This window comes from Drosophila innubila (genome assembly GCF_004354385.1).
Source record: "Drosophila innubila isolate TH190305 chromosome 2L unlocalized genomic scaffold, UK_Dinn_1.0 4_B_2L, whole genome shotgun sequence".
Classification (NCBI taxonomy): domain Eukaryota; kingdom Metazoa; phylum Arthropoda; class Insecta; order Diptera; family Drosophilidae; genus Drosophila; species Drosophila innubila.
The window spans coordinates 24763928-24789060 of record NW_022995372.1 but is presented as its reverse complement, the minus strand read 5'-3'; the positions used below and the strand labels follow the sequence as shown (position 1 = coordinate 24789060).

The following is a 25133-nucleotide window of genomic DNA, read 5'->3' as shown; positions in this document are numbered from 1 at the left end:
CAGCAGTACCCATAAAAACAAATTTAGATGCTATTAAGACAGAAACAACTATTGTTTCTCCTAGAAACTTGGCAACACTGGTGTGGAAGGCTGCCACCCGGTGCAAAGGCTGCCACCCTGAAAATTTTTCGGATCTGGCCATATGTACCATTTAAATCCAATTGCAAAAGAGATGCAAGAAAATTTAACTTTTTTTGAACTATTCTTAATATAAATATAGAATTTTTTTATATTTTTTTAGAATTAAATTTGTAACTTCTTTCCCCTTTGGGTGACGAACTTCAAACTTTCATTTAAAGGTTTTCCAAAACAAAAAATTTTACCAAAATATCTTCCAAATTCTAGCTTTAAAATTTTAGAAGATTCATGTGTAAAATATAAATAGCTATTTATTTTCAACTGGGTATATTCTAACCGTCTGTAAGAATAATGTTTACGAAAATAAAATGCAACAGATTGGTGGCAATCGCACAGTAGATAAACATAGGCGCTAAATCTTTGTAGTTTATAGAAATCTTGCGATCCTCATAAGCAGAATTTCGAGTCGATTTGCCAATATAACAGACGATAATGCAGTAGGTAACCGCAAATTTGGAAACAAACACACAAGTTCTCTGGGCACGCGACAGACTGTCGTTGTTCTTGCTGTCCCGCCATTCGCCAGTGAGGGGATGCCACAATCCCCAATTGATCCACAACCTTTCGAATTCGGTGGAAAAACGTTCACGCCAATTTTCGACAATCCGATAATCGCCCGCTCTGAGAACCATCGATGAACTGAGAATGAGATACTTTTGTCGTACCCAACGATTGACGATAAAGACCTGGGTCAATTGCTTCTGGACATCCAAGAGCTCAATGCGACGCAAATACCAGCTGGGATAACGTCCAGCATTGTTGTGGGAGACGGCGACGCGGGTGGGAATCCGTATGTCACGTGTGCGCACCCGGAGCACATATGTAGAGTTACGGGTTAGTAGCGGCTTTTGTGGATCCTGCATAATGGTAAATTGCATCTCCATTCTTTGGGTCGTCTGAAAGATAAGACGAACCGTGGCCGTTGTTTGGGCATTAATGCGTCCGCCAGTTTTCAAAAAGATCAACAGATCATGCACATCTCGAGCGGATTCGCGATCCATCGCGCTCATGTCACAGATTACCGTCTTGCTTGGTCGATTATTGTGATAGATGACGAGCACCAGCAGCCAAATAAAGATGCCCGAAAAGATCATAATATAAGCACATAAAAGAACCTTATTCAAACGGAGATGTTTCATCTCCAAGGGGATAACAATAGCTGGAATATGGTACACATAGCTGGTATAGGTGCCCAGCACTTTGCACGTACAGTGGATATGGCCCTTCTTCTGATATTCCAGCACGGGAAGACAATGATCATGTGACCAATGCTGCAATTTCTTCGGCGAACTGTATGTCCAATAATCGCAACTGCGCTCCTGGAATACAAATGAAAAAGTTGCCGGGCCGTCCTTCACCGGAGTGTCCATATAGTCAGCGTGATCGGCAGCACCTTTGATTTGGATTGCCATATAGGCGCGTCTTCGACGATTGCAATTATTTCGTATTAACATTGTCGTATTGTCCGATCTGGCGGGCACATAACATTTGGCCTTATTGACAAGTGGTTTCCATTCTTTCGGCTCCGTGCCAACATAGAGCAGTACTTGGAGATCATGTGATGATTCCTTAAAGCGCACCGTTATCATCGCATGCGCCTGTATGTTGATGCGATACAATCGCATCCATTGCATGTAATCTATAAATCCACTCTCCAGACAATTGATATATCGACCAGCATCCGAGATGGCATACTCATCCTCGTCAGGGTCCATAACAGGTCTTTTTTCTGTCCTGGTGGTGATACCTGCTCCGGCTAAAAAAAATGTAGACGAAAAGAATCTATATTTCTGATCTATTACACAAGGCAATAAAATTGAATAATTTTTTTTTTACACGAATCAAACCAACTTTTTTTTATATATAGCAAAAAAAAAAACAAGTTATCAGATTAAAAAGCTGATGAATAAAGTATATCTGTAGTTTAATTATACACAGTTTTCAATTTCAGCCATTAGTATTATTATTCTTTTATATCCTGTATGATGAATGAGATTTGTAATAAAAGTAAGTCAGTGATTAAAAATTTTTTTCGAGAAAAGTCCATATTTGCAACTCGATCTAATATTTTTAGATATATCGTCAATTCCATATTTTGTTGGCGATTTTTATTTCAATATAAAACTTTATTCAAAGATTGGATTTTCATCACTACCCAAAAGTATAAAAAAGTAGGTTTGGTTCATATAATTTATTGACTGTTGTGGTTGAAAAGATTATATTAATACTTACCGTTGAAGATAAGACCATCCTCGTCATCATCGTCGTCCTTCTCCTCATAATTTTCATCTAATCTAAGTGCAATTCTGGCTGTTTTTTCAATTCCTGTTTCATTTGCATTTCTACTCATTTTGCGGGCTTCACCTGAAATATTCATTAATTATGTATTTATGTAAATTATAATAATGATATACGAAAAAACAAATTACTTCAATAAATTCAGTTTTTCTATATTTTAGGCAATTTCTAAAAAATTACTTAATGATTATTTGACTTGGTTTCTTGTAATTATATTAAAATTGAACAATTGCTCGAAGTCAACCTTAGAACCAACTACAGGGCTAATCAAGAGCTTTATGTGGCGTTACTGATAGATTCTGATGGCGGAAATGTTAAAGAAATCAGATATCAATATAAACTTATTGGAACTTTTGTCAACTGTATATAAGATTCTGATTTTGAAAGTATTTTTATTTCTTTTGAGCTTGATACTCACCAGTGACAAGAGGTCGCTCCACGGCGGGCTTATACTTGCCCACGATGGTCTTGAACCGAATCTCGCTATTGTGCAGGTAACGCTCGACCTTAAAGTTGTCATCATGGATATAGATACGAACGGAAAGTAGTACGGAGCTGGGTTGCTTCTCCTCGGGATACCACCAGTGAAGTTCGCGTATTGTTGAAATGACCTTAAGGCAAATGTAATTGGTATTTGAATCTTTGACTTCCTGAAGGAGATCGGGTGTGAAATATACAATGTGCATTCGATCGCTAGTCTTGATCTCGTAATGTCGATCCGGTTCAATATCGAAACATTGAATCTCGAGGGAAACGGCCTCCGAAATGATCTCATTGGTATCCGGCTGAAATCCATGCTTGCGAGCCAAGCCCAAGAATTGATACAGTCGTTCCGTTTGCCACATGGCATTCAACCAGGTTATGGAACGATTTTTTGCCTCCTCATTATCGTACTCAGAGATTTCCTTTTTAAGTCTATCAATAACATTCTGATTCAGCTTTTTTTTATCAAGTGCAGTGCGATACTCGTCGAATATATGTTGAGGGGGCCGTGCCAGTTGTTTATTGAGGCGATCCATCATGTCGTATACGGTGACACAGGCGACCGTGACATTAGCATACGGTTGCTCAATCATTTCCTTATGCATTTGGTTTTTATGCACCGAATCAAAGATCTCATTCATCTTTGTCAACGATGCCGTCAACAGACTGTGCTCCACCATATCGATGGGCGTCAACTGTAAGCCCAGTGACTTGGTCAAATTGGCCATCTTGCCGAGATTGGCTAATGATAATGGATGGACATATTCGAAGGCATTCATTAAGGCCATACCACTGCTAGCATCTTTGATTCGAGTAGCCATAGATAACATGATCTGAAAGAATCGATTCAAACGACCATGATTTGCCATTTCCACCACATTGTTCGGATCCTTGTTAATAAAGTCCCAAACCTCATTGGCATTTGCTGCGGTTACATCCGCCAACGGCTTCACAGTCACGTTCACAGACGTCTCACTGCAGGTGAGTAAATTATCACAGACTAGCACCTTGATGGTCTTCAAATTCATTGGCAAATATGATTTACAATCGCATCGATAGCATTTGTTGAGAAGGGTACGACCCGCATAGTAGAAAAACTCAAGGGGTTTGTGTGCGGTCGCATAATCCTTGCAGCATACATAGAAAATGGTCGTTGCCTCAATCCCCTCCTGTGGTTGTACCTCACACTTGCCGCCAACTGGTGGAACTCTCTTTGCCAGCACCTTCTTGTCGCTCCCAGTGGTACCATCACTTAATGTTACCTTCAATTCGATCTGTGCCCTTGTTCCCTCTGTACGTATATACATCGTTAGATGCCTTGTATTCAGGGTATTTTGTCCGCCTACTAACCACTCATAGGTCACCGTCTGTTGACCACAGTCTAAGCACTTGGCCACAAGTTGCACCTTGTTCAAGGGATTGTATTCATCGTCGGCACAGTTCGAAATACATTCAATTGCCACATGCAACACTTCTTTACTTCCAATGGTCACCACCTGCAATGCCGTCGATGATAGCTTCGGATTGTCATCGGAAGTCACTGATAACTTGAACTCATATTGACACTTCAATTTAAGGTTTTTTGCGGGCATACGAAATTTTGAAGCTAATAAAAATAAAGAAATTAGAACTGTTATCACCACTGCAAATCATCAACATTTTTAAAAAATTGTTCAATTTTATAAACAAAAATTAATTCATTTCTTAATGGTATTCATAATCTCTAGATTTTCAAGACTATACAATTATCTAATTAGTTTTTAAATTTCAAGACTTCCTAACTTAGAATCTAACTTAAAAAGGGATTTTATAACTATTTTTATACTTTTTCAATATCCACAAAATAATACTTAGTAAAATATAAATAGTATGATCTATTATTTAAAGAAAGAAGCAAAATCGAATTTACCCGGTGGTTCGAAACTTGTCCGATCCTTACAAAAATCTGTGTATATCTAAACTCTCAGGAATCCGGAATTTTAAAGCTTCAAAAAGTTAGATAATTATTAGGCATATTCTGAGCAACTTCCAAAACAATTATAAGTTATAAAATGCTCAACCCCACAATTTTTCGATCAATAGTTTTTCTTAGGTTTGCATCGGAAAAGAATTTATAACCTGAAGAGACTTTTCAGAGATAAGTAAATTTTTTGCATCAATTTCAAAGATAATGGCAAGCTACTCCTATTGGTTATCGAATCTTAACAGCTATTACTTTGTAAATAATGTAGAAATATACTCTCAGTGTCATACCTTTGGATATGTTTCGACGGCAACCCATATTTTTATAATCGTCTTGTGATTCACAATCCCAGACATACGATCTAAATTGCCTGGTATTCGACTTTTTGGAGTAATCGCGACTAAGTGAACCGTCCATAGCTAAATCGCGACTGAAAATCGCATTACGCCTCTCACCACCGGCAATAATAGCCCTAACCTTTCCCACGATGGCCTCCACATAACAACGGGCCGCATATTTAGTCCCATTGTAAATGCCCTCAGGACGGAGCACAAAGAGGTTACGCCATAGCTCGTACCTGGTGGGATAATTTAGACTGTAATGCCTTAAAACGAAAATCAGTCGTTGATTTGGAATTGAAGTTAACAATTCTATAATAAAAAAGGAGTATTATCTACTTAAATATCAATGAGAGGAGCAAAACTGACCTGTCTCGGCCAGGCTGTAAAGTTTCCACGTTAAAGTGGCTTCCTTTATGCCGCACATATTTTGAAAAGCGGCATGGAGTATTGTGCTGCGCCGTACGACGACCTTTTGTGGATTCTGGGCATCTGCACAGCCTATCATCTTCAATGCGGGCACACATTCTTCGTTAGGCGGAATCACCATGATGTCTACATCAACAACAACCTCTTCGATCGAGGGCCTACTCGGCACCTTACCCCTTAATCTCAATATATTATCATCTCTATCCCAAAAGATTGCTTCTACTACCGCATAAAATCCAGTTTCGTATGCAACTGGCTCAATTGGTTTTATACCAAGACTATCCAATATCTGGCTGATTTTTTGGGCCCTTGAAAATTTCGGCGGCATCTCTTTTACACCAGCACCAAATAGACGGAAGGCCAATAAGTAAGTTTCAGTACTGAGGCGCAAGCTAACTGGATAATGTGGATAATTGACTAAAGTCATTACCACGTTGGTCGGCTTTCCATATGACACATTTGTATTGGTGTACACCATTATCTTGAACTGTTGCAGCTCATGGTTTATCCATCTTTCTTCATTGCTGCTAGCGCAGATCAGGATGAAGGTTAACAACGTTAGTGTTTGCCATAGTTGTTGCCACATTTGCGTTGACTTCAAAAATAATCTATTAATTCATCCACTTAATTCAAATGCATCGTGACTTACAGTAAACCTCCGATAGCAACAACTCCAATATTTTTGGCCTTTGTGTAGATTGTAGATACCCTGTGTATTTAGTTATTAAAGTCATTAAACCAGATATCTAGATTCAAAAAAAAAATGTTGAATAAATTCTAGATCAATAACAATCTCGTTTTGGATTATAGTTAAAAATTAAGGTTTTTTCTTTATTATTTCTTTGTTTTACAACAAAATACAGACTAAATAATAAGTAAAATATATTTATTTATTTATTTATATATATATATATATGTATATATATATATATATTTACTTCTTATTATTATTAATATAGATCCCTCGAAACTCTCTTGGCTCTAAAAAGTTTACACTATAAATTTTTTGTATTCCTTTTATTTTGTTTCAATTTTAATTATTTTTGTTTCAGTTGTGTGTGTCTGTGTGTGTGTAAGTGAATTTGTTGTTAATGTTTATGTTTTAATGAATATGAACAAAGAAAACCACGAAATTGTGGCTGTTATTGCAGTTCTTGCTTAGGGCAAATATGCATACTAAATATTATGTGCAGTTTAAGTAAACTATTTATAATGCAAGTCTGTTTTTTGTTCTCTTATTTATTCATTTTAAAATAAATTTTATTGTAAATAATAGCAAGCGCCGCGCACGAACAAAAAGGGAAAGAGGGGAATAATTTCTTTACAATTTGTGTTTGTTCAAACAAAAAAAAAAAGAATCCACAAGTTATGCTTTTACAATTTATTTGCATGCTCTCTGCATTCATAACAATGTATAATTTCTTTTTAATTTAGTTATATTGGGGCAGCAACATTAACATTTCATCGAAAGAGAGGCAGTTTTGCAACAAATGACACACAAATAAACTCGCCTCGATTTTCCTCGTTATTTATTGATGCGGGAATGGGGATGAGGAAGGAGTTTGGTAGAGATGAATTCTAAATTGATTCTTGATTGTTGCTCGTACAACGGCGTCAGCTAACATTGGGCCCGAAGTAAGTCAATAAAACAATAATAATCATAATAATAAGTGTTCAAATAAACATCCGAATTACATATTTTAATGCACAAAGGCGGTCCGCTCTTACACACTTTATCAACAGGCGATCCCCCCACGGTTAATCTGTCCTCTTTCTCCCAAGGGCGTCTCTTCCCCTCTCTCAGCAATACTCTTGAATTCTCTGATCATCATCACTGTGTCTTCTTTCCTGCCACATTACAAGGATTTCCTCTTAAACGCTCGCCCATCGCATTCGCCTCAAGCCAGATGACGATGTGTCCAAATGAGGCAATTGACACAGTTTAGTTGTCAAGTTAGCCAGAATGCTAACGTTCTTGATATCTTGCTTTAGACTTTGATCTGGATAGAAGTTACTCTAGTTGTTGTTAGGGGGAGTATGAGTGAGGAGTAAGTTGGGATAGAGATATGAATGGATTAAAATTTGTATTGCAGTTGCAATACGCTTCCTAATATGAATATATATGTGTGTGAGTGTGTGTGTGTGTGTCTGTCAGTTTGTATCTATATGTTTATATATATGTGGATGTGTGTGGTTGTGTTTGTGTACGGGTTTTTAAACTAAATGATAAAGTATAGTTTAAATGATAGTCGTGTTAACTAAATGTTAAAATCTGGATCTTACAAATACAGCACTAGAATCGTGCTCGCTGTAACCCAAACGTTTTGTATGCTTAAACACCTCATTTGTAATGCTCGTCACTGGCATCGATTGATCCAAATTCTCAGCCATGTTGAGCACAAGACGCAAATCGCGTTGCATGTGACTTAAAGGTTGTTGCGGATTAAAATCGCCCTTGGCCATTTCTGCAAAGAAAAACAATCAATTATAATTAAAATCCAAGAAAAGATAGCAAATATCTCATTAAACTATCTCTGGGAATACTGTCAAATTTAAAATTCTTTAAGTAACCTTTTAATACTTTGAAAAGCACATTTAAGTTAACTTGTTATTTTAAAGGTAAGCTAATTTTAAAGGTTGCAAATCGCAATATAGTTTTAAAAAATATAAAACGCAACAAAAAAATTGTATGGGCTAAAATTAATAAGATAGATAAAATAGATGTGGAAAACGATAAAATCAGTTTCATTTAAAATAAATAAAATTTAAAATAAATTAATTTTAACTCATATTTTTGAAAAAACAAAATTAAAAAAACATTATAAGATAATTAAACTTTAATTTATATTTGGAACTTAGATTATAATAATTATTTCTTCTAATTTGTATTATAAACGTTCAAAACAAAAATGTAATGCAAATCTATCTTGAACTGTCTTTTTCGGAATTAATTTAATTATGTAAAAAAAAAATTGTTCAATATATATCACAACAATTTAAAATAATTTGAAATTGACTATATATGTTTTTATTTTAATCATTACATTATTAATTATTATCAGCAAACAAATTTTCATTTAAAAATTACAATCGTTGTTTCCTATTTTTGTATGCATTTTAAGCAAAGTTGAAATCTAAACTGTCTAAAAGTAATTAATGACTGAATATTTCTTAAAAAGTGATCGTGTCAAAAGTGATCTTGTAGACAAGAACAGCTTCTTTGAAAGAAATGTAAACGCTTTAATTAAATACAATTTATGATTTATGATGATGATTTATGATGATGAATTTATGATCAATTATAAGTAAATGTAAAAGTCATAACAAATAACCCAATTTAGGCATTATTTCAATCAAAATACTATATATTGGTCAAAGAACTTACCTTTGCCCTTGGCTAGCAGCAGTGGTGATTTCATAGAAGTTAAATCGAATATGTCTATGATATCGTTTAACGAAATGGAAAAACGATCAGCTGTATGCAAATAAATGTACATTATAAATGAATTGTTTGAATTATAATTAAGATTAGGGAATACGCACCCAAAGCTAACGCCTCTGCCAGGCCAACCAGACTGACGCCCAGAATGGTTTGCAAAATGAGGTTCACTTTACAGGCGTTGCCAACATCTGCTAGATGATAACAATAAAATGCATTTTAATATATATGAATAAAGATGAGAAAGATTTAACCAATGGATAATGGCATTCTCAACTTACTGCCCAAAAAGAAGGTATTCTTGGCAATAGTCTTGAAGCAGGAATGGCACTCCTCAAAGACAGTGCGATCACCACCGGCCAAGATGATGAGCATGCCATCGGCGGCCTCTTGTCGCGAGCCATGGATCTGTGCCTCCAGATATCGGCCATTGCATTGCTTGATGCCCTCTCCAATGTCCATTGATGTGTCCGGATCAATGGTGGACATCTCCACATAGGCCTTATTGCGTAAATCCTTTAGCTGCAGGACACCACAGTTGCCAAAGACGAGCTGAAGCAAACGAATTCAAATAAATGAATATAAAGAAATAATTTGTATGATTAGCCAAAAGGAAAGGTTATCTTTGACACTGAGTACCCTATAATATTAAAATCTTGTCACTTACATCTTTGGCGCCCTTGGGATCTGATACACAGCAGAATATTATGTCTGCCGCTTCCACCACATCCATGGGTGTGTCCTTAACCTCAGCGCCAGCTTCCACAAAAGGCTGACACTGTCAAACAAGAAAGAGAAAAGAGATAGAGCAACTTGAATAAACGTGGATTAGATGAGGAGACTGACCTTATCAATGGTGCGGTTCCAGACCACAACCTTGTGCCCCGTGTATATCAAATCCTTGACAATGGTGGAACCCATCATGCCCAGGCCGAGAAAACCGAATGTCTGATCCGACGGCGTAATGTCACGATCAGCCAACGTATTTGAACGCGAGTTCATGTCAATGGTCTGCGTTTCCGGCCGGGTTACAACCGGTCGATCCAGCAGGGCAATTGCATTGGGTGTACGCTTTGTTAACGTGCCCAAAAAGGCATCCGTCTCGATGCGTGCCCGTGCCGCCAGCGATGACGAGCTGGCGCCATCAAAGTCCACAGCCCCTGGACTCTCATATTGCTCCGCTTCGCCGGATGCAGTGCGTCGGCCGCGCTTAGCACTCGTTGCACCCGTGGGCGTATGTTGTGCCGAGATGCGTCTCTTTTGTGCTGCTGCTGATTTCGCAGATGCCGCTTTATTTGCTTGCTTGCTGCTCACAGCGACGGCAGCACTGGATTTTGCTTTGGGTGTGCGTTTCGCTTGACTCTTGGCAGTTGGTGTCGTTGTCACTATTGGCGATGTGGCACCCGCACCCGCATTCGCATTCGTATTGTTCTCGGCGGCAACAACAGCGGGCGGCGCATCGGATTCATCTGGACTGCCAACCACATGGGGTACAACACCATTGTTGGCATCCGTTGACGCATCGGGATTCTCATCGCTGTCGAGACCATCACGAATCTTGTCAAAGTCCGCCTCAGTGGCATGATTGCCCATGCCGCAGCTCTCATCAATTTGGCCATCGATCTCCGTGGGATTGTCAATATATTTATCAATGTCGGCCATGGCGTGCCGAAACGAGGCCGGTTTGCTTACTTTCGCCAGATCATCCTTCCAAGGACCCTCAAACGGTTTAATGTTGCTCTCCTCAATCCATGCGCTGCATTTACAAATACAATGTACAATTAAAAACAGTACATACTTGAATTACTGCATCTCATTTATTGTACTTACAAGTTGCGTGAACCAAAGAAGAAGACACATCTCGTATTGGCGCGCCTCTGTTGACTTAACAGATCCAACGGTGGCTCCACAATCTGTAAATGAAAATGATGTAAATACAATCCACAAATTATGCTGCAGAGAGAGCGTGAGCACTTAAGCTCTCGTTCTCACACACACACTCACGCACTTGTGACAACAAAGTTCAAGTAATTTCACTGTGCATGTTTCTATTTGTGTTATACACTTATTTTTAAACTGCACATAAAAAAGAAAGCTATCATATTTTAAGTTAACACAAATTAGGCACAAAACAAGCGCTTGCTGCTGATAGCAACGGTACGCACACCTGCACACCTATACAGTGGCTCACAGCTACGTTACGTTGTTACGCTTTTATTGCTTAATTTAGATATAATATACATATATAAAAAAAATTATAATATACATTAATTTACACATATGCGTTTAAATTGTATTTAAATTTTCATTCCAATAAAAGATAAATAAATTTCAAATGTGCATTATGGCTTAACTAGTATGACAAATAAGCTGAGAGCCACTGTACATTCCATTTACAACAAACATTGAAGCCAGCAAGTGCGTTATGACGTCGACAGCAACAGCGGCAGCAGCAGCAGCGCACGTCCGACGCGACGCCTCTGCCGTGGCTGCATAAAAAAGTACAGTCAAAAACAAACACGGCAGAGGCAGCGGCGTCGCCGTCGACTGCAGCAACAGCAGCAGCAGCATATGTGGTTATTTAGCTTACCATGCCCGGCCAAGGTGTGAATCCCTTCATTTTGGCCCTGCAATGCAATAAGAATTATTAGTTTAATATTGATAAAATCACTCTATTATTAAGCTTTAATTAACTACAATATATAAAATAGCGCGCGCGCGCGAAAAAAGCGCCAACGCAACGACGTCGACGTCGCCACAACGTCGCTAGCGGCAGCGAGAGTTTAATTCTATGCAGAGTTCTTAGGAATTATATGTATTTTATTCTGCTTCATTTAACGTTCTTAATTGTAAGTTCAATATTTTTTTGTACACTATTTTTTTCCATAATTTTCGTTTGTTCTATGCCGCAGCAATTGAGGTTATGTATAATTGCTTTTCTTTTTTTTTTTTGTTGGTCACAAATTAGCTACAAAGTGTTATTCATAATACACAATCAGTATTTGGTGCTTATTGTTTTCACAAGAACATTGTATATATGTTGATTGGGACGTGGAAGTCTTACCAAATCAAATCCTTAGGCTTGTAGATAAATTTCTCTGTCGAGTCGCTTGATAGCGACAATTTTTTATTTTTCGACATGATGTTATCTAGGCGTATATTAAACTTGGTTATTTTGCTGCTGTTTGTGGGACGACACACACAAGTAGCTTATTGGTTAATTTGCTTTAGCACAAACGCGTCGTTGGCAGCGTTTAATTAATTTTCTTTAATTTTTCGTACGCAGCCTGCTTATTTTTTTATTTTTTGTCTTTGTATGTGTGATGCGCTTTGTGTATGTCGATAAAAACTAGTATCGAAAACAAAAATGGCGCTCGACATGTGATGCGTGTGCATATCGATTATTTAGGCATTTTTATTGCAAACAAGTTGGCATTTCTCAAAAAAGGTTGGCAGCTTTCTCAACAGAATGTAAACAAAAGTGTGACCAACAAATTAAAAGTCGGCCATCTTGGCCGGATCGTAAAATGGACTCGGCGCGCAATTCAAATTGCATAATTTAGTTAAAAATTCATAAGCCGAAACATGTACGAAAATTAGCACTATTTTGCAATTTGATCAAAATAATAGCCAACTAAAAGCGAATGTTGCAATGGTTTGTTTGATTTTTTTTAACCTTAAATTTTTTTTAAATAAATTTTTTTCAAATCGTAAAAAAAAATAAAATGCCAGAATTATTTTGATGTCTCATTTATTTTAGTTGTTATAGCTGACTAAATTTTTGTCAAGGTGCTGGTTGAAATAAGCTGTGAGCCACTGTAAGTCAAATTGCTGTATCAATATTTAGAACAGGCTAAATTGTCAATAAAACTTGGATAGGGTTTCAATGACCTGTCGACGTCATTGCCAACATCTGATCTCTTCAATGCATAAATTCAATATTATTGTAGGGCAGCGTGCATGTGTGCCAAAAGCGCAGTTCACAGATTTGCAAAATAAACAGAAGTGCGTGCCAAAATGTTACGCACACTCTCAACCTCAACCCCTTTATTTTTTGCTTTAACTGTCGTTTAACCCGAGCGGCCCGATTTGTTTAAATAAACATTAGGCACAGGGAAAGCGCATAGCAAATGTTACATTTCAATTGAGTCCCGTTGGCAACTTAACTTTGCTCGCTCAGGCAAACAATTGAACCGTTTGCTGTTTATCTTGTGCGTGCGATCTTCCTTCCATTCGCTTTGCAACAATTTCGCAAACAATGCGAATCCGGCATCAGCATTTGACACAGAACTCAGGACTTTCACTTAAGCCGCAGCCGAAGCATCCATCAGCAAAAGTCCAGACAAAAGTCCTTAACCGCAAAATAAATTACCGCACAAATCAGCCTCTTAGGAAATGATGAACGGGGAGGGGAAGGCAGACAGGCATTCAGCACTAAACCATAATCCTCATAAATATGAAACAATCAAATAAAAAAAGGAGTAAAACCCACACAAGGGCACAAAGAGATGGGGTTACACATGATAAACGGCGACCCAGTGCCATATAACTTTTTTATAGTCAACCCAAAAATAGAAATTGACAAAAAAAAAAAAGAAAATATGTATAGAACAGTGAAAGTTGCAGCCGGAAAAAGGGTGAAATTTTGCAGTTTTCTATGGCAAAAGTCGCAACTTTTTTTATATATCTTTTTAGGGTAAATAGATTGTTCACACTGTGTTTTGCAATTAGCCGGTAGAGGGTGGTTAAAAATAGGGGTGTGTGTGTGTATGTGTGCGGTACACTCTGCAATGATTTATAAGGATAAATACGTGAACTTAATTGGGCTAGTTTAAGTGATTACAGTGGCTCTTAGCTTATTTCACCAACTTTATTTTGACCAGTTTAAGTTTTTATTCTATGCTTAAATAATTTACTATACATAAAAAAAAAGTTGTTTTAACATTAAATTAGCACTTGTATTAAATTTCAGTAGCTTTACGTAATTAAAATAAAATTTCAAATTTATGATTACTCAGGGATAAATTTGTAAAAACGATAATGATTAATTTTGAGTACATTTGTTAAAATATGACGACAATCATTATAAGTGATCGAAAAAAATAAGAACCACATGAAATAAAATGTCAAGAAACAATGTTTTTCTTTTAAAAACTAAATGTATTTTCTTTCTCAAGACAATTACTTGACATACTGGACATAGTATAAAACTTTCAGCAAAAATGTTTCGTCCAGTGTTATAAAAGCTCCAAATCATTAGTGTTTTAAGCTTCGGTTGCTATAAGTTAGTTCTATTTTACACACATTGTAGTTGCGCATTTGTATTTGTAAAAACATATATACGTGAAACATACATATGTAAATATGTGTACAAAATGTGGCAAACGTTCTTAGAGTATAAAAATATGAAAGAAATCTGAGTAGACCACTTATACACATGAACACTGTACAAGTACAAGATGCATATACATTTATTTTCCACACACACACACACACGCTTATCTGCATTTGGATTTTGTGTATTCTGTATTGTAATAACTCTGCGGCAAGGAGAAACAAATTTCAATCAGTTGATCGCAGTTCCGCTTTTGACCCGCATCGATCTAATATGTTTTTTTTTTAATTTTTTGAATTATGCAATTAAATAAATATTAATTGCAAAAAGTATTCTTTCACTTTTTTTTTACAGTTTATTTGTGTGTTAATTCTGTCGAAGCGCGAGTGTCTTTATTTTTTTTACTTTAATTTATAAATTTAAAAAAATGACTAATTAAAAACCAATGATTTATTAATTAATAAAAATATTGGTGTAAAGACAACTGTTCAATCTGTGAGTGCCCTTAAGCAACCTGTATAATCTCAAAATAAATACTGTACCTACAGCCGTTTTGAAAACTTTTATAAGCATGAAGAAACCAAATAGCTTATCTTGCAAAAACGCTGTGTGACACATACACACACATATATGTACTTAAATGTGTATGTATGTATGATTTGTTTACATTTTTGTTCTGTGTATCCACTACAGTTGGGATATTTTGAAATACTTAGCTCATTTATTAAACACTAATAATTACGAAAATGTTAATTTTCATTTTAAATTTAATGAACAAACGTGTGTACATTTTCATAGAATTATTTATTTGCTTTGTGTTTAGTATTTGATTCCAATACTTTGTGTTCTATCCTTGGTCAACGTTAAGATGTCAGGCGGCGATGACGGAAAAAGGTTAATGTCACGTAAGTATACGCCAATTTTCGTTTTTTAACAAATTTAATTATCATTATTACACCCGTTATTTAAATAAAAAGTAAAAGGGTGTATTGTATTAAATAAATGAAGGAGGCATCTCAGACCCTATAAAGTATATAGTATTGTCATGTCCGTCTGTATAAACAACTAGAGCTTAGCGACTATAGGTCTTAGGGCCGGTTGTTTATTATCTCCTTAAATTTGAACAAACAGATATTTTCAAACTTCACATTAATTTCAATAATTTATAATTTCTCGGATATATTTCTAAAAACCCTTAACTAGACATTGAAAAACCGGCCGTTATAGTATTAGAGCTAGAGCAACCAAATTTGGCACCCAGACTTTTATTATCCTACGAGTTGCAACAAGATCGGTTAAATAGAACGGCAGTAATAGCTGTCTTAAATTATAAATAACTAAATTTAGTCTAGGATCCTACAAGTATGTATTGGGTATTCTTATAGCCGGGGTCTCGACTACAGTCTTTCCCGCTTGTTAATTACTTTAGGCTTATGCGCTTGATTAGACGCACATTTGATTGATCTTCGTTTTGATACAATCAACCCTCTTATTTGCATATTTGTTACCACGGAAACAATTTGTTGGTTTTTTATAAGATTTTTTTATGTGATAAATGAGTTTTTTTTTTCAACAGCACACCCTTTAAGCGAGGCATTACGATTTAAGCAGGGCATAATGGTTTAATTCATAGAATCAAACCGAAACCAATAAAGGTAACGGTTTCGGTTCCGGTACGTTCCGAAACAACTATTTCGGTAAAAGGTTTTATTCCAGTTTCCTTCTTTCGATTTGGTATCAGTACCGGTACGTTACGGTACACCAAATCAATTTTGTAAAATTTTAAATGATAAGGTGTCGTTTTATATTAATTATGACATCGAAGTAAATATCTAGAATCTAGATTCTAGAACCAGAGGAATAAAATTTTTTTAAGTATTTTAATTAAATTTGAATACAGAATGAATATATAGGCCAAACCAAGACCAAAATGACATTCCAATTGAAAATCGGTAAAGTCTTGGCAAAGTTATGACAGTTCGAAGTGGCTCAAGCCTCTAACATAGCCACTTAACAAGTCAAAATATTTCTTAATTGTGACATGATTTTTTACAAGAAAATGAAAGGCCTCAGAATCATGTTTAAAGTGTCGTTTTATGCTAATTAAAGTATAGGGAGTTGGTTAATAGTAAAAACTTTAGGTTTAAAATTTTGAATTTTCAATTTTCCGGTACTAAATATGAAAGCGTTAACGGTTCCGAAGCCAGTTACGGTGTTATTCCCTAGTTAAATTTCTCCTTTGCTGTTAACGTTGCAGTGCGTGTATATTGAATATTTTTATCAAGGGGCAAATAACATCCACATCTAGAATATCGTATGTGAAACTGAAGTGTTAGATAAATATTAAATTGTTAATTTGTAACTTTTTAAAATATTGGTATTATTAAAGCACACAATATATTTATAGTAGTCAATGCAGCAGTCGGTTAAGTGTTAGCTTTTACTTTTGCCTGCCACATCAGAAGAGTTAATACAACAACAATTTGAAGTGGGCAACAGCAACGCGAGACGCGGGAAACGTAAAAGTCGCAACTAGTGCAGCACAAACAAATGGAAAAAACAAAAAAATAGGCACAAGGACCTTCCCTATGAGTAGACGCGCCAGTTGCGGCTTTTGGCACTTTTCTTTTGCTTTCTCTTCCACTCTCACATTACTGCACTCGACAAGCTTTGTTCAAACTTCAATTAGCCAACTTTTACTCAAAATAAACAAATTTAAGCTTCAAAGCATTAAATTTCTTTTAATGCGGAGGACACTCTGTCTTATTTAAATTTACAATAATATAATGAATATACCCTGTATGTTTTCGATTTCAGTTGAAAATATTCAAATTTAAATTGCTGTGATCGTTTTGGAAAATTTAATAACAATTGTTTGAATAATTTTCTTAAGATAACATCAAAAAGTTTACAATTTCTTAATTTAAATTGCATTGCTATATTCTATAATCTTAATTTTAAATAACTTAATAACTTGTTGTTTAATTTAAAACATTTCAGTTTCACAATACTAAAAATACTAAAGATATGCTAATATACAGGTGTGTTCCAGAAATGTAAAACAACCGAAAACCAAACAAAATCGTATACTTAAGATTTCGTTTGTTTTTGGGTTGCTTTGTAGTTCTGGAACACCGATGAATAACATGCTAAAAATTTTAAAACAAATACATAATTCAACTCAAAAAGCGGGAACAAGGAATTAATCTTAGAACTTATGACTTATGAAAAGAAAAAAGTTTAAAACCAATATTCACATCTCAACCTTGGGTTAAGCCCCTAAGATATTAACTGCATCGTTGGAGATATACGACATTTCTTAATATATTTAGATTAACTACCCTTTAACAAATGAAATATCAAAAAATAACTTGGTAGCTTCAATTGCTAGGGTATTAAATACTCGACTATACGAAGAAAACTTTTTTGTTGTACAATAAGTTTGTATACATATAAATATATATATGTTTTTTATGCGATGAAAGTTTGTCGTGCGTGGAAATCACAGAAATTTTCGCATGAATGATTGTCGCTTTCACTGTGGAAATCATTTGAACTTTAAGCTTTGGCTATTAATTTATTGGTGGTGGGGTGTGAGGAGGAATGTAAGCTGTCTTAAAGCAATGTTTACTTAAATTTTCATACTTGTACAGGGCAACTGAATTTGGAGCTACAGGAGCCGGTCAGGAGTCAGGAAAAGGAGCTGCTGGAGGAAGCCATTATCATTACGCACTATGTAAGTCCAACGAAATTCCGATATATAATGCTTCAAGAGCTACAGGAAAATGGAAGAATGGTCAACCATCTTGAATCGAAGCTGCCGGCGCTTTGTGAAGCCGACAATTGTGGAAAGATCTATAAGCGTTTTCAGTATGTGATCCTGCGCTATTATCCGCTCGGGTCGGAGAAGTATATGCGTGGCCAAGTGATTAATATCCATGGAGATGGGTATATTGTGGAGGCACTGGACTATGGATTTCTCATTAACTGTCAGGGGAAAGATTTGTGGCAGCTGCCCCAGAAACTGTGCAACATTTATATACAAATAAAGGATGGCGGTCTGTTCGGTGTATCCTCATCCAGTGGCGATAAGTGGTCCAACAGGGAAGTCAAGATGCTCAACCAGAAGCTGGAAATGGCGGTACTGTTAATATTTCGGATTAAATATCAAAACTATGGTCAGCTGTTGATTAAGTCGCCGCATCAGGATGAACCGCTGCTCAATGCTGTCGACTATCTGATAGAGAATCAATGTGCTCGCCAAGACCATAAGCACATGACTCCAAGAAGCGATGAATCTCCGTTCAACATGGACAAAGTGGAGCTAAATGTTGCGGATGTCAAGCCCAGCGCGTGTGTTGCAACAATTATCAGACTTATGGAACTACAGCACATCAAGTTGCCGTTATGCGATCCTGACGACAATCCCAAAGAGGAAAATCAGCATTCCAAGCAGAAGAATGTCCCAAAGATGCAGCAGAAAAGGCTGAGAAATCTTTGTTTGGAGAACTCAATCCGAACGGTGCCCGAATCAGCGAAGCGCCTCAGCATGGTCAAGAATAGAAATGAGAGCACCGTGGAGTCAGCTCTTATTAGCGGCTCATCGAGCATCTCAAGCAGCGCCAGCAACTGCTCCTCCGACAGCTTCGACTTCTCCTCCGACAGACGCAGAAGAAGCGCCTTGGATCCAATGATCAGAGCAAAGATCAATCAGGAACTGCCAGTTCAGGAGAAACCAGAGAAGACACAATTACTTCAATCGAAGCTATCATCGCGTCGCAAAGCTAAACTGGCCCGATCCTTTGATGATATTCGCAACTCAGTCTTTAATCCCGAAAACAAGCCCACGACAAGTGAAGCTTTTCTTAATATTACAAAGGAACCACTCAAGAAATCACAGGAAAAGCCAATGCCTTCATCACTCTTCGAAGAAAAACTGGATCACATCATAGATGAGGTGAGAAATACGGCAAATCCTCTCAAGAAATCCTCTCAATCGAAATCGAAAGCTGTCCTAGAATCGCAGGACAGAGAATATCTGGATTGCATCATTAAAAAGATGAGTGATTTGAATAATCCTGTCAAGAAAGTTACGGAACACTCTTTACAGGGGAAAAATCGCGATTCTCCCAAAAAAGTGACAGACCGGTCTCCACAGTTAAAATCAAAAGCTGTCTTGGAATCACAGGACAAAGAAAAACTGGATCGCATCATAAAAGAGATGGGCGATTTGAATAATCCTGTCAAAAAAGTGGCGGAACAGTCTTCAGGGGTGAAGAAACCGCAGCATAAGTTGTCCCCACTCAATCCTCTCGAGAAATCGAAAGCTGTCCTGAAGTCACATGATATCAAAGTGTCCAAAATGCGAGCAGGCGAAAAATCCTTGGCCAAAGAAAGATCCGAAATCAATTCTATAGCTAATGAGCAACTGCTTTTGGCGCACAGCAATGGGCAGGTATCGGCTATAAATGGAACTCCCGAAACGCTATTCTGTCAGGACGTATGGATGAATATGACAGCGATGAACTACCAGACGCCGTTGCCCATGCAACGTTATACCTGGCCACATCTGATGAGGGTCAACTCGTTGGTGTTGATCGATGGCATTGGTAGGGGACGCTCCTGGTGTTATTTGCCCATGCTGTGCTCCTTGGTATTGAATTGGATGCAGAGGCCAACAACGAGGAATGGGAATGCCCTCAATCTGGGTCCATTGGCTGTTCTATTGGCGGATTCGGTGGGAAATGCACGGATGCTGTTTAATCATTGCTGCAATTTGATGAAATCCAACAATACACAAATGTTGAAAGTGATCAACACTCATGATCACAGTCTGCTGGATGTACAGCTGATGCTCTTGAATTCCTGTGGCATCTTGATCACAACTGTATCCCATATGAAGCGACTGTTTATCGACAATGAACTCAATCTCATTGATCCACACCGTTTGAAGTACTTCATCGTAGATGATTATGATCGCATGTTGTCGGCTGTTCCCGACTTGCTGCATGAATCACTTCAGCTGCTACAGAAGCTGGCCAGTCCCCAGATCCAGCTCATCCTTATCGCTCAGCAGTGGCATGGTCGCGTCTTCCTCCAGTTGATGAAGCGCTTTAATCACAATCCTCTCCTGCTTTTCGGCGACTTCTTAGTGGCAGCCATCTATGGCAACCTGAAAATGGATGTTAAGCTACGACACTCCAGCAAAAAAACACTGCAGCTTATCGATTATTTGAGTAATCTGGCCAAAGCATCTGTAAGAAAACGCACTGTTATTTACTGCAAGTCCAAGGAGGAGCTGGTGGATCTAGAACAGGCGCTGACTGCGACTGGTCATAAGTGCATCGGTCTAAGCGATGCAGTGCATCAGGTAAGCAAGTAAACGCCTCTTTATTTCTGTGTATAACAGGCTATCACTAGTCCCAATTTCTACTAAACCTTGAGATTTGACAAACTTCAAACTGTCATAACTTTGGAAAAACTGTACCGATTTTCAAGCGGAATGTCAATATGATCATGGTTTGGCATCTTAATTTATTCTGCATTCAAATTTTATTAAATTCGTTCAAAAAATTTTATTTCACTGGATCTAGATATTTACTTTAATGTAGATAGACTACAATAAGGGAGTACCTACGTAAAGAGGAAAGACGACTTCAGCAGTCGTAATGAACGGGGACTTCGTGTGAGAAATAGGGTTGGTGAATGATGTATAGGCTCAGAAAGGGGCAGAATAGATCCAGAGGGTCACAGTGCAGGTTTTCCCATTATTAAATAGCAATTAATGTAAATTGGACAGTGAACTTGAAAAACATGCAATGAATTTAGTATTTAAATATGCTGCTGATTTAAGCTTAAACAAGTTTATCAAAATCCAAAAAAATTTGGTTATTAATTAATTTAATTTAAAAATTGCAGAATAACATTTATATCTCAATGTAATAGTTAAAACTAAAAAAAGGCTATAACTATAACTATATGATAATTGTTTAGCTTAAAAATTAATTTTTACTTTTACTTTAAGTAGTTAAATTACAAATAATAACAAAATTTAAATTTTTGGAAGGAGCTAGTACACAAATGAACCCCAAAGTACAGTCTTCCCTATTTGAATTACATAAAACCTTGAGTATTACCCGAGAAAATCCTTAAATGCAGTTTTGTTTTTTCCCCACTTATCTTTATTCCCGCAGCAAATTCATGAGTTGTTGCTGGTAACGGATCAACAGCAGCAGCCAACACAGTTGCCAATGAGGAACTTTGATCTTTTGGTACACTACAGTCTTCCGGCTAGTTGGCAAAAGTTTTCCTATCGTTTTCATGCGATCATCGATAACATTGGCAATTGTTTGGTGCCAGAGGAGAAGCAGAAGGATATTCTATCCTATGTAATGCTGGACGAGAACAACATCTATGAGTTGCTGCGACTGGCGCAATTTCTGAAAGCCCACGACGTTAAGATGGATAAGCATATAGATCAGATGGTGGCCAGTTGTCGGCAGGTGACGGATCAGAATCGTGTCTTCTGTCCACAAATGCTGAGCAGCGGCGACTGCGGACAAATGTTGTGCAACAATCGACATTTCACAATCGATGAAGATTTTCTGCGACCCAAATGTGATCTGTGGCAATCGGAGACTGTCGTCCGTTGCAAGCTCATCAAAGTCTACAATCCTGTGCACTTCGCTGTCATGGCTGAGAGTTACAAGTCCAGCGATTGTGAATCCTGGAAAGCAACCCTAAGCCAATCCAAACTAAAAAATCTGTGCACTTCTTTAAGCCTCCACATGAGTTTGGAAAAGAATCGTCGAAAGCAGCAAAAGCTGCAGATCTCCGACATTTGTGTAATCTTCCGTGACATGAGGTATCAACGTGTCCGTGTCGTGGATCTGTCTGATCAGCGTCTGGTCGGCGTACAACTGTTGGATGAGGGCACCGAACTGTTAAAGGTTAAGCCATCCGAGTTACTCGAGTGTGATGCCAAATTTAAAGAGTTTCCTCCACTTTCCATGGACGTGAGATTGTGCGGATTGATACCGTCCAGCATTGGGGAAGGCAATTGGTTGACCGAGGCCAGCAAGTGGATCAGCGAGGAACTCATTGATCTACACGGCAATCAGTATCTGCAGCTGCTTGTGGAATTTGCCATGTTGGACACTGTTTATGTCCGGGAAATAACTCTGATGCAGGAGTGTCCTACAATGGGAACCTGTGTCAAGACTATGCAACTAGGTAATGAATTAATAATGCGTGGGTTCGGACTGCGGGAGGAGCAGAGCATTAAGAGACTATGTCTAATGCATCAGGAGTTCAAAAAGCAACAGCAACTGAACAATCCAAGGGATGGCATGGTTGAAAAAGACATCATACAGGAAGAAAGTGATGAGAAGAGGCTAGCTAAAACAAAAGTATTGGAGGAACTGAAAAAATCAAGCCAACAGCTTGGACAAATGCATCAGGAGAACAAACAATTGGAAAATGAATCTATCGAAGCGTTCCATGACAGAAAGAATGAGGTTCAGCTACCGCAGGAAAAAGAAAAATTGGAGGAGGAACCTGCTAAGACACTCGATAAACTGTGTGATGGGGAAAAAGCTGATGAAGTCGATGTGAATAAGGAAGAAGATGACTTGAAATCAGTTGCGGCTGATGAAGAATATTCTCCCTCAAGCACAGACCATTTTTTGGATGTACTGCTGAAGAATTTGCAGAGCAACGATCCGATGGTTAAGAAAAGCGCAAAACAAATAATTCAAGAAATTCTCGCCGACGATAATCCAGTTGCGAGGACGTCACCCAAGCGAGAGAAGACTACAACTAGGCCACAGATTACTCCGGATACGCTGAGCAAGTCGCTTTATTGTGCCTCCACTGCAGGGAATGCGGTGCGTCCGAAGGTCAGATGGCATCAAACCCTCATGCAGATCGAGCTAATTTTTGAGCAACAGGTGCCGCAATACGAGCTCATACATCAGGATAATGTTTTGATCTATCAGGTTCTGGAGACGACACCGCCACAGCGTTGCATACTGAATCTCCTGGGCGAGGTTAAGTTATTGTCGGAACAACAGCACGGCTATCAACTGCATGTGAAGTTGGCCAAGCATAACCTTAACCTATATTGGCCCACCTTGTTGAGTTCCCTCAGTGCCCAGCAGCATTGCCACTGGTTGGTCTACGACACGGAACGTGGCAAGTCATCGCAATCCGAAATGGGTCGAATCCTTTGGACGCGTTACCAGCGAGGTCTGTGTCCTTCCAATTTGACTGACGATGAGGGCAGCAACTACTCCTCCGATGATGAGAGGAGCTACTCGGATGACGAGTGATTTTTGATTGCAAATCAAACGAATTGCAAAGAATAATTCCCGTTTTTGCAAGTTTTATAATTTTTTTAAAAATTTTTCTACTCTTCAATATGTTTAATAAATATAAAAAAATTTTCAAAAATCGAATAAAAAACAAAAGTTTACTTTACAAAGTCTGTTCACTGGGGGAAAAAAAAGTATTGTAGTAATATATAGAACAAAATAAAATTATTTAAGAGAAAGAAAAAATATTAATTTGATTTGGATTAAATTAAAAAGATTACTAGTGAGTGTCTCAAAATATATATAATTCATTTATCTCAAAAATATTAAATATTTTGCATTCTGACCAGAAATAAGGTTTTTAATTCAATGCACAAAAGAATATTTAAATAAATTGTTATGCCAAAAGCAAAGGAAAATCAGTTCGTCTAATGATTGAGTAACCAAAAATAAACAACTTTTATTTAAATTCATAAAAAAATATAATTGATAAATGTTAATGCTAATTAATATAAGGAACTTCAGTATAGTGATTCTGACTAATGCTTATTTCGTCTAAGAGATTATAGAAACGGCTTTCAATATAGCGAGTATTATTTATAAGCGATTGTGTGACTTCGATCTGGCATTATGGATCAGGATCTGCTTGATGGGAACAGTGAAGCCATGTGTATCTCTAGTTTATTTATCAGATTCTCACATCGATTCAAATTACTTTTATCTGCGGATTCCATCATAAATGAGGCGATCTCGAAGGGCGCATAATCATCATGCAGAGCGCAAGCGACCAAAAGATTGCGATCATCATAAAAGGTGCGTTGGATGCGAATTTCACGTCCGGCGAATCGCTCAAACAATGCTTCATATGGCAAAACGCTTAAACACGTTTTCGGATTAATGATGTAAACACTACTGGAACTACTAAAAAATTTTATGGTTGCCAACTGTTGGATGCCGGACAATTGGCATATAGATTTCGATTGCAATCGCCAGGGTCTATCTATATCCAAGTGCATTTTGGACATGCTGCCATTGTTGTTCAAATGGTAAATTGCCTCTGGAATCTTGTTCCTAAAAAATTCTAGTAATCCCAAGGCATCATCGTCTGCCAGCTGATAATAATTCTTTGCCATCTGCAGGAATTGGAGTAATTTCATTGAAGTGAGTTTTCCTCTTTGTAGGCTGTAAACGTCGTAAAATCCATCCAAGTGTTTGCTGAGAGTCCATGTGGTGTTCATCGATTCGGTCACTGGAATAACTCTGGTATGACCCTTTCCCATTGTCGATGGTGTTGGTGTTGCTATGCCGATTCTAATGCGCATTTGATTTGCCGACAAAGGCGATTCGGCGTTAAAATTCAACAAGCAGCTTTGCATGGTTAAACAATTATTTCACTTTA

At 37.5% G+C, this 25133-nt stretch overlaps 3 protein-coding genes across 6 annotated transcripts; 1 reads left to right on the top strand and 2 right to left on the bottom strand.

Annotated features, from left to right (window-relative positions):
* Positions 1 to 371: 371 nt before the first annotated feature.
* On the bottom strand, positions 372 to 5770 carry LOC117781258. The gene is made up of 5 exons (XM_034618011.1): positions 5590 to 5770; positions 5173 to 5532; positions 2855 to 4525; positions 2371 to 2502; positions 372 to 1894 (listed from the first exon to the last, which is right to left on the bottom strand). The coding sequence occupies exons 1-5, from the start codon at positions 5768 to 5770 to the stop codon at positions 411 to 413; spliced, it is 3828 nt and encodes a 1275-aa protein (XP_034473902.1). The 3' UTR covers positions 372 to 410.
* A 1245-nt stretch (positions 5771 to 7015) lies between these two features.
* On the bottom strand, positions 7016 to 12477 carry LOC117780638 (putative oxidoreductase GLYR1 homolog). Of its 4 annotated transcripts, none has more exons than XM_034617247.1 (10): positions 12153 to 12477; positions 11679 to 11715; positions 10919 to 11001; positions 9935 to 10844; positions 9756 to 9866; positions 9370 to 9640; positions 9193 to 9282; positions 9035 to 9124; positions 7933 to 8114; positions 7016 to 7665 (listed from the first exon to the last, which is right to left on the bottom strand). In XM_034617247.1, the coding sequence occupies exons 1-10, from the start codon at positions 12227 to 12229 to the stop codon at positions 7522 to 7524; spliced, it is 1995 nt and encodes a 664-aa protein (XP_034473138.1). In that variant the 5' UTR covers positions 12230 to 12477; the 3' UTR covers positions 7016 to 7521. The 4 variants fall into 4 exon arrangements, with proteins under 4 accessions (XP_034473138.1, XP_034473140.1, XP_034473141.1 ...); XM_034617249.1 differs by having other exon boundaries at positions 9193 to 9279; XM_034617250.1 differs by having other exon boundaries at positions 7644 to 8114.
* A 2814-nt stretch (positions 12478 to 15291) lies between these two features.
* Positions 15292 to 23796, top strand: LOC117781257 (putative ATP-dependent RNA helicase SoYb). Its single transcript, XM_034618010.1, has 3 exons — positions 15292 to 15328; positions 18077 to 20793; positions 21617 to 23796. Exons 1-3 carry the CDS (start codon positions 15292 to 15294, stop codon positions 23750 to 23752), a joined length of 4890 nt encoding a protein of 1629 aa, XP_034473901.1. The 3' UTR covers positions 23753 to 23796.
* Positions 23797 to 25133: the final 1337 nt, after the last annotated feature.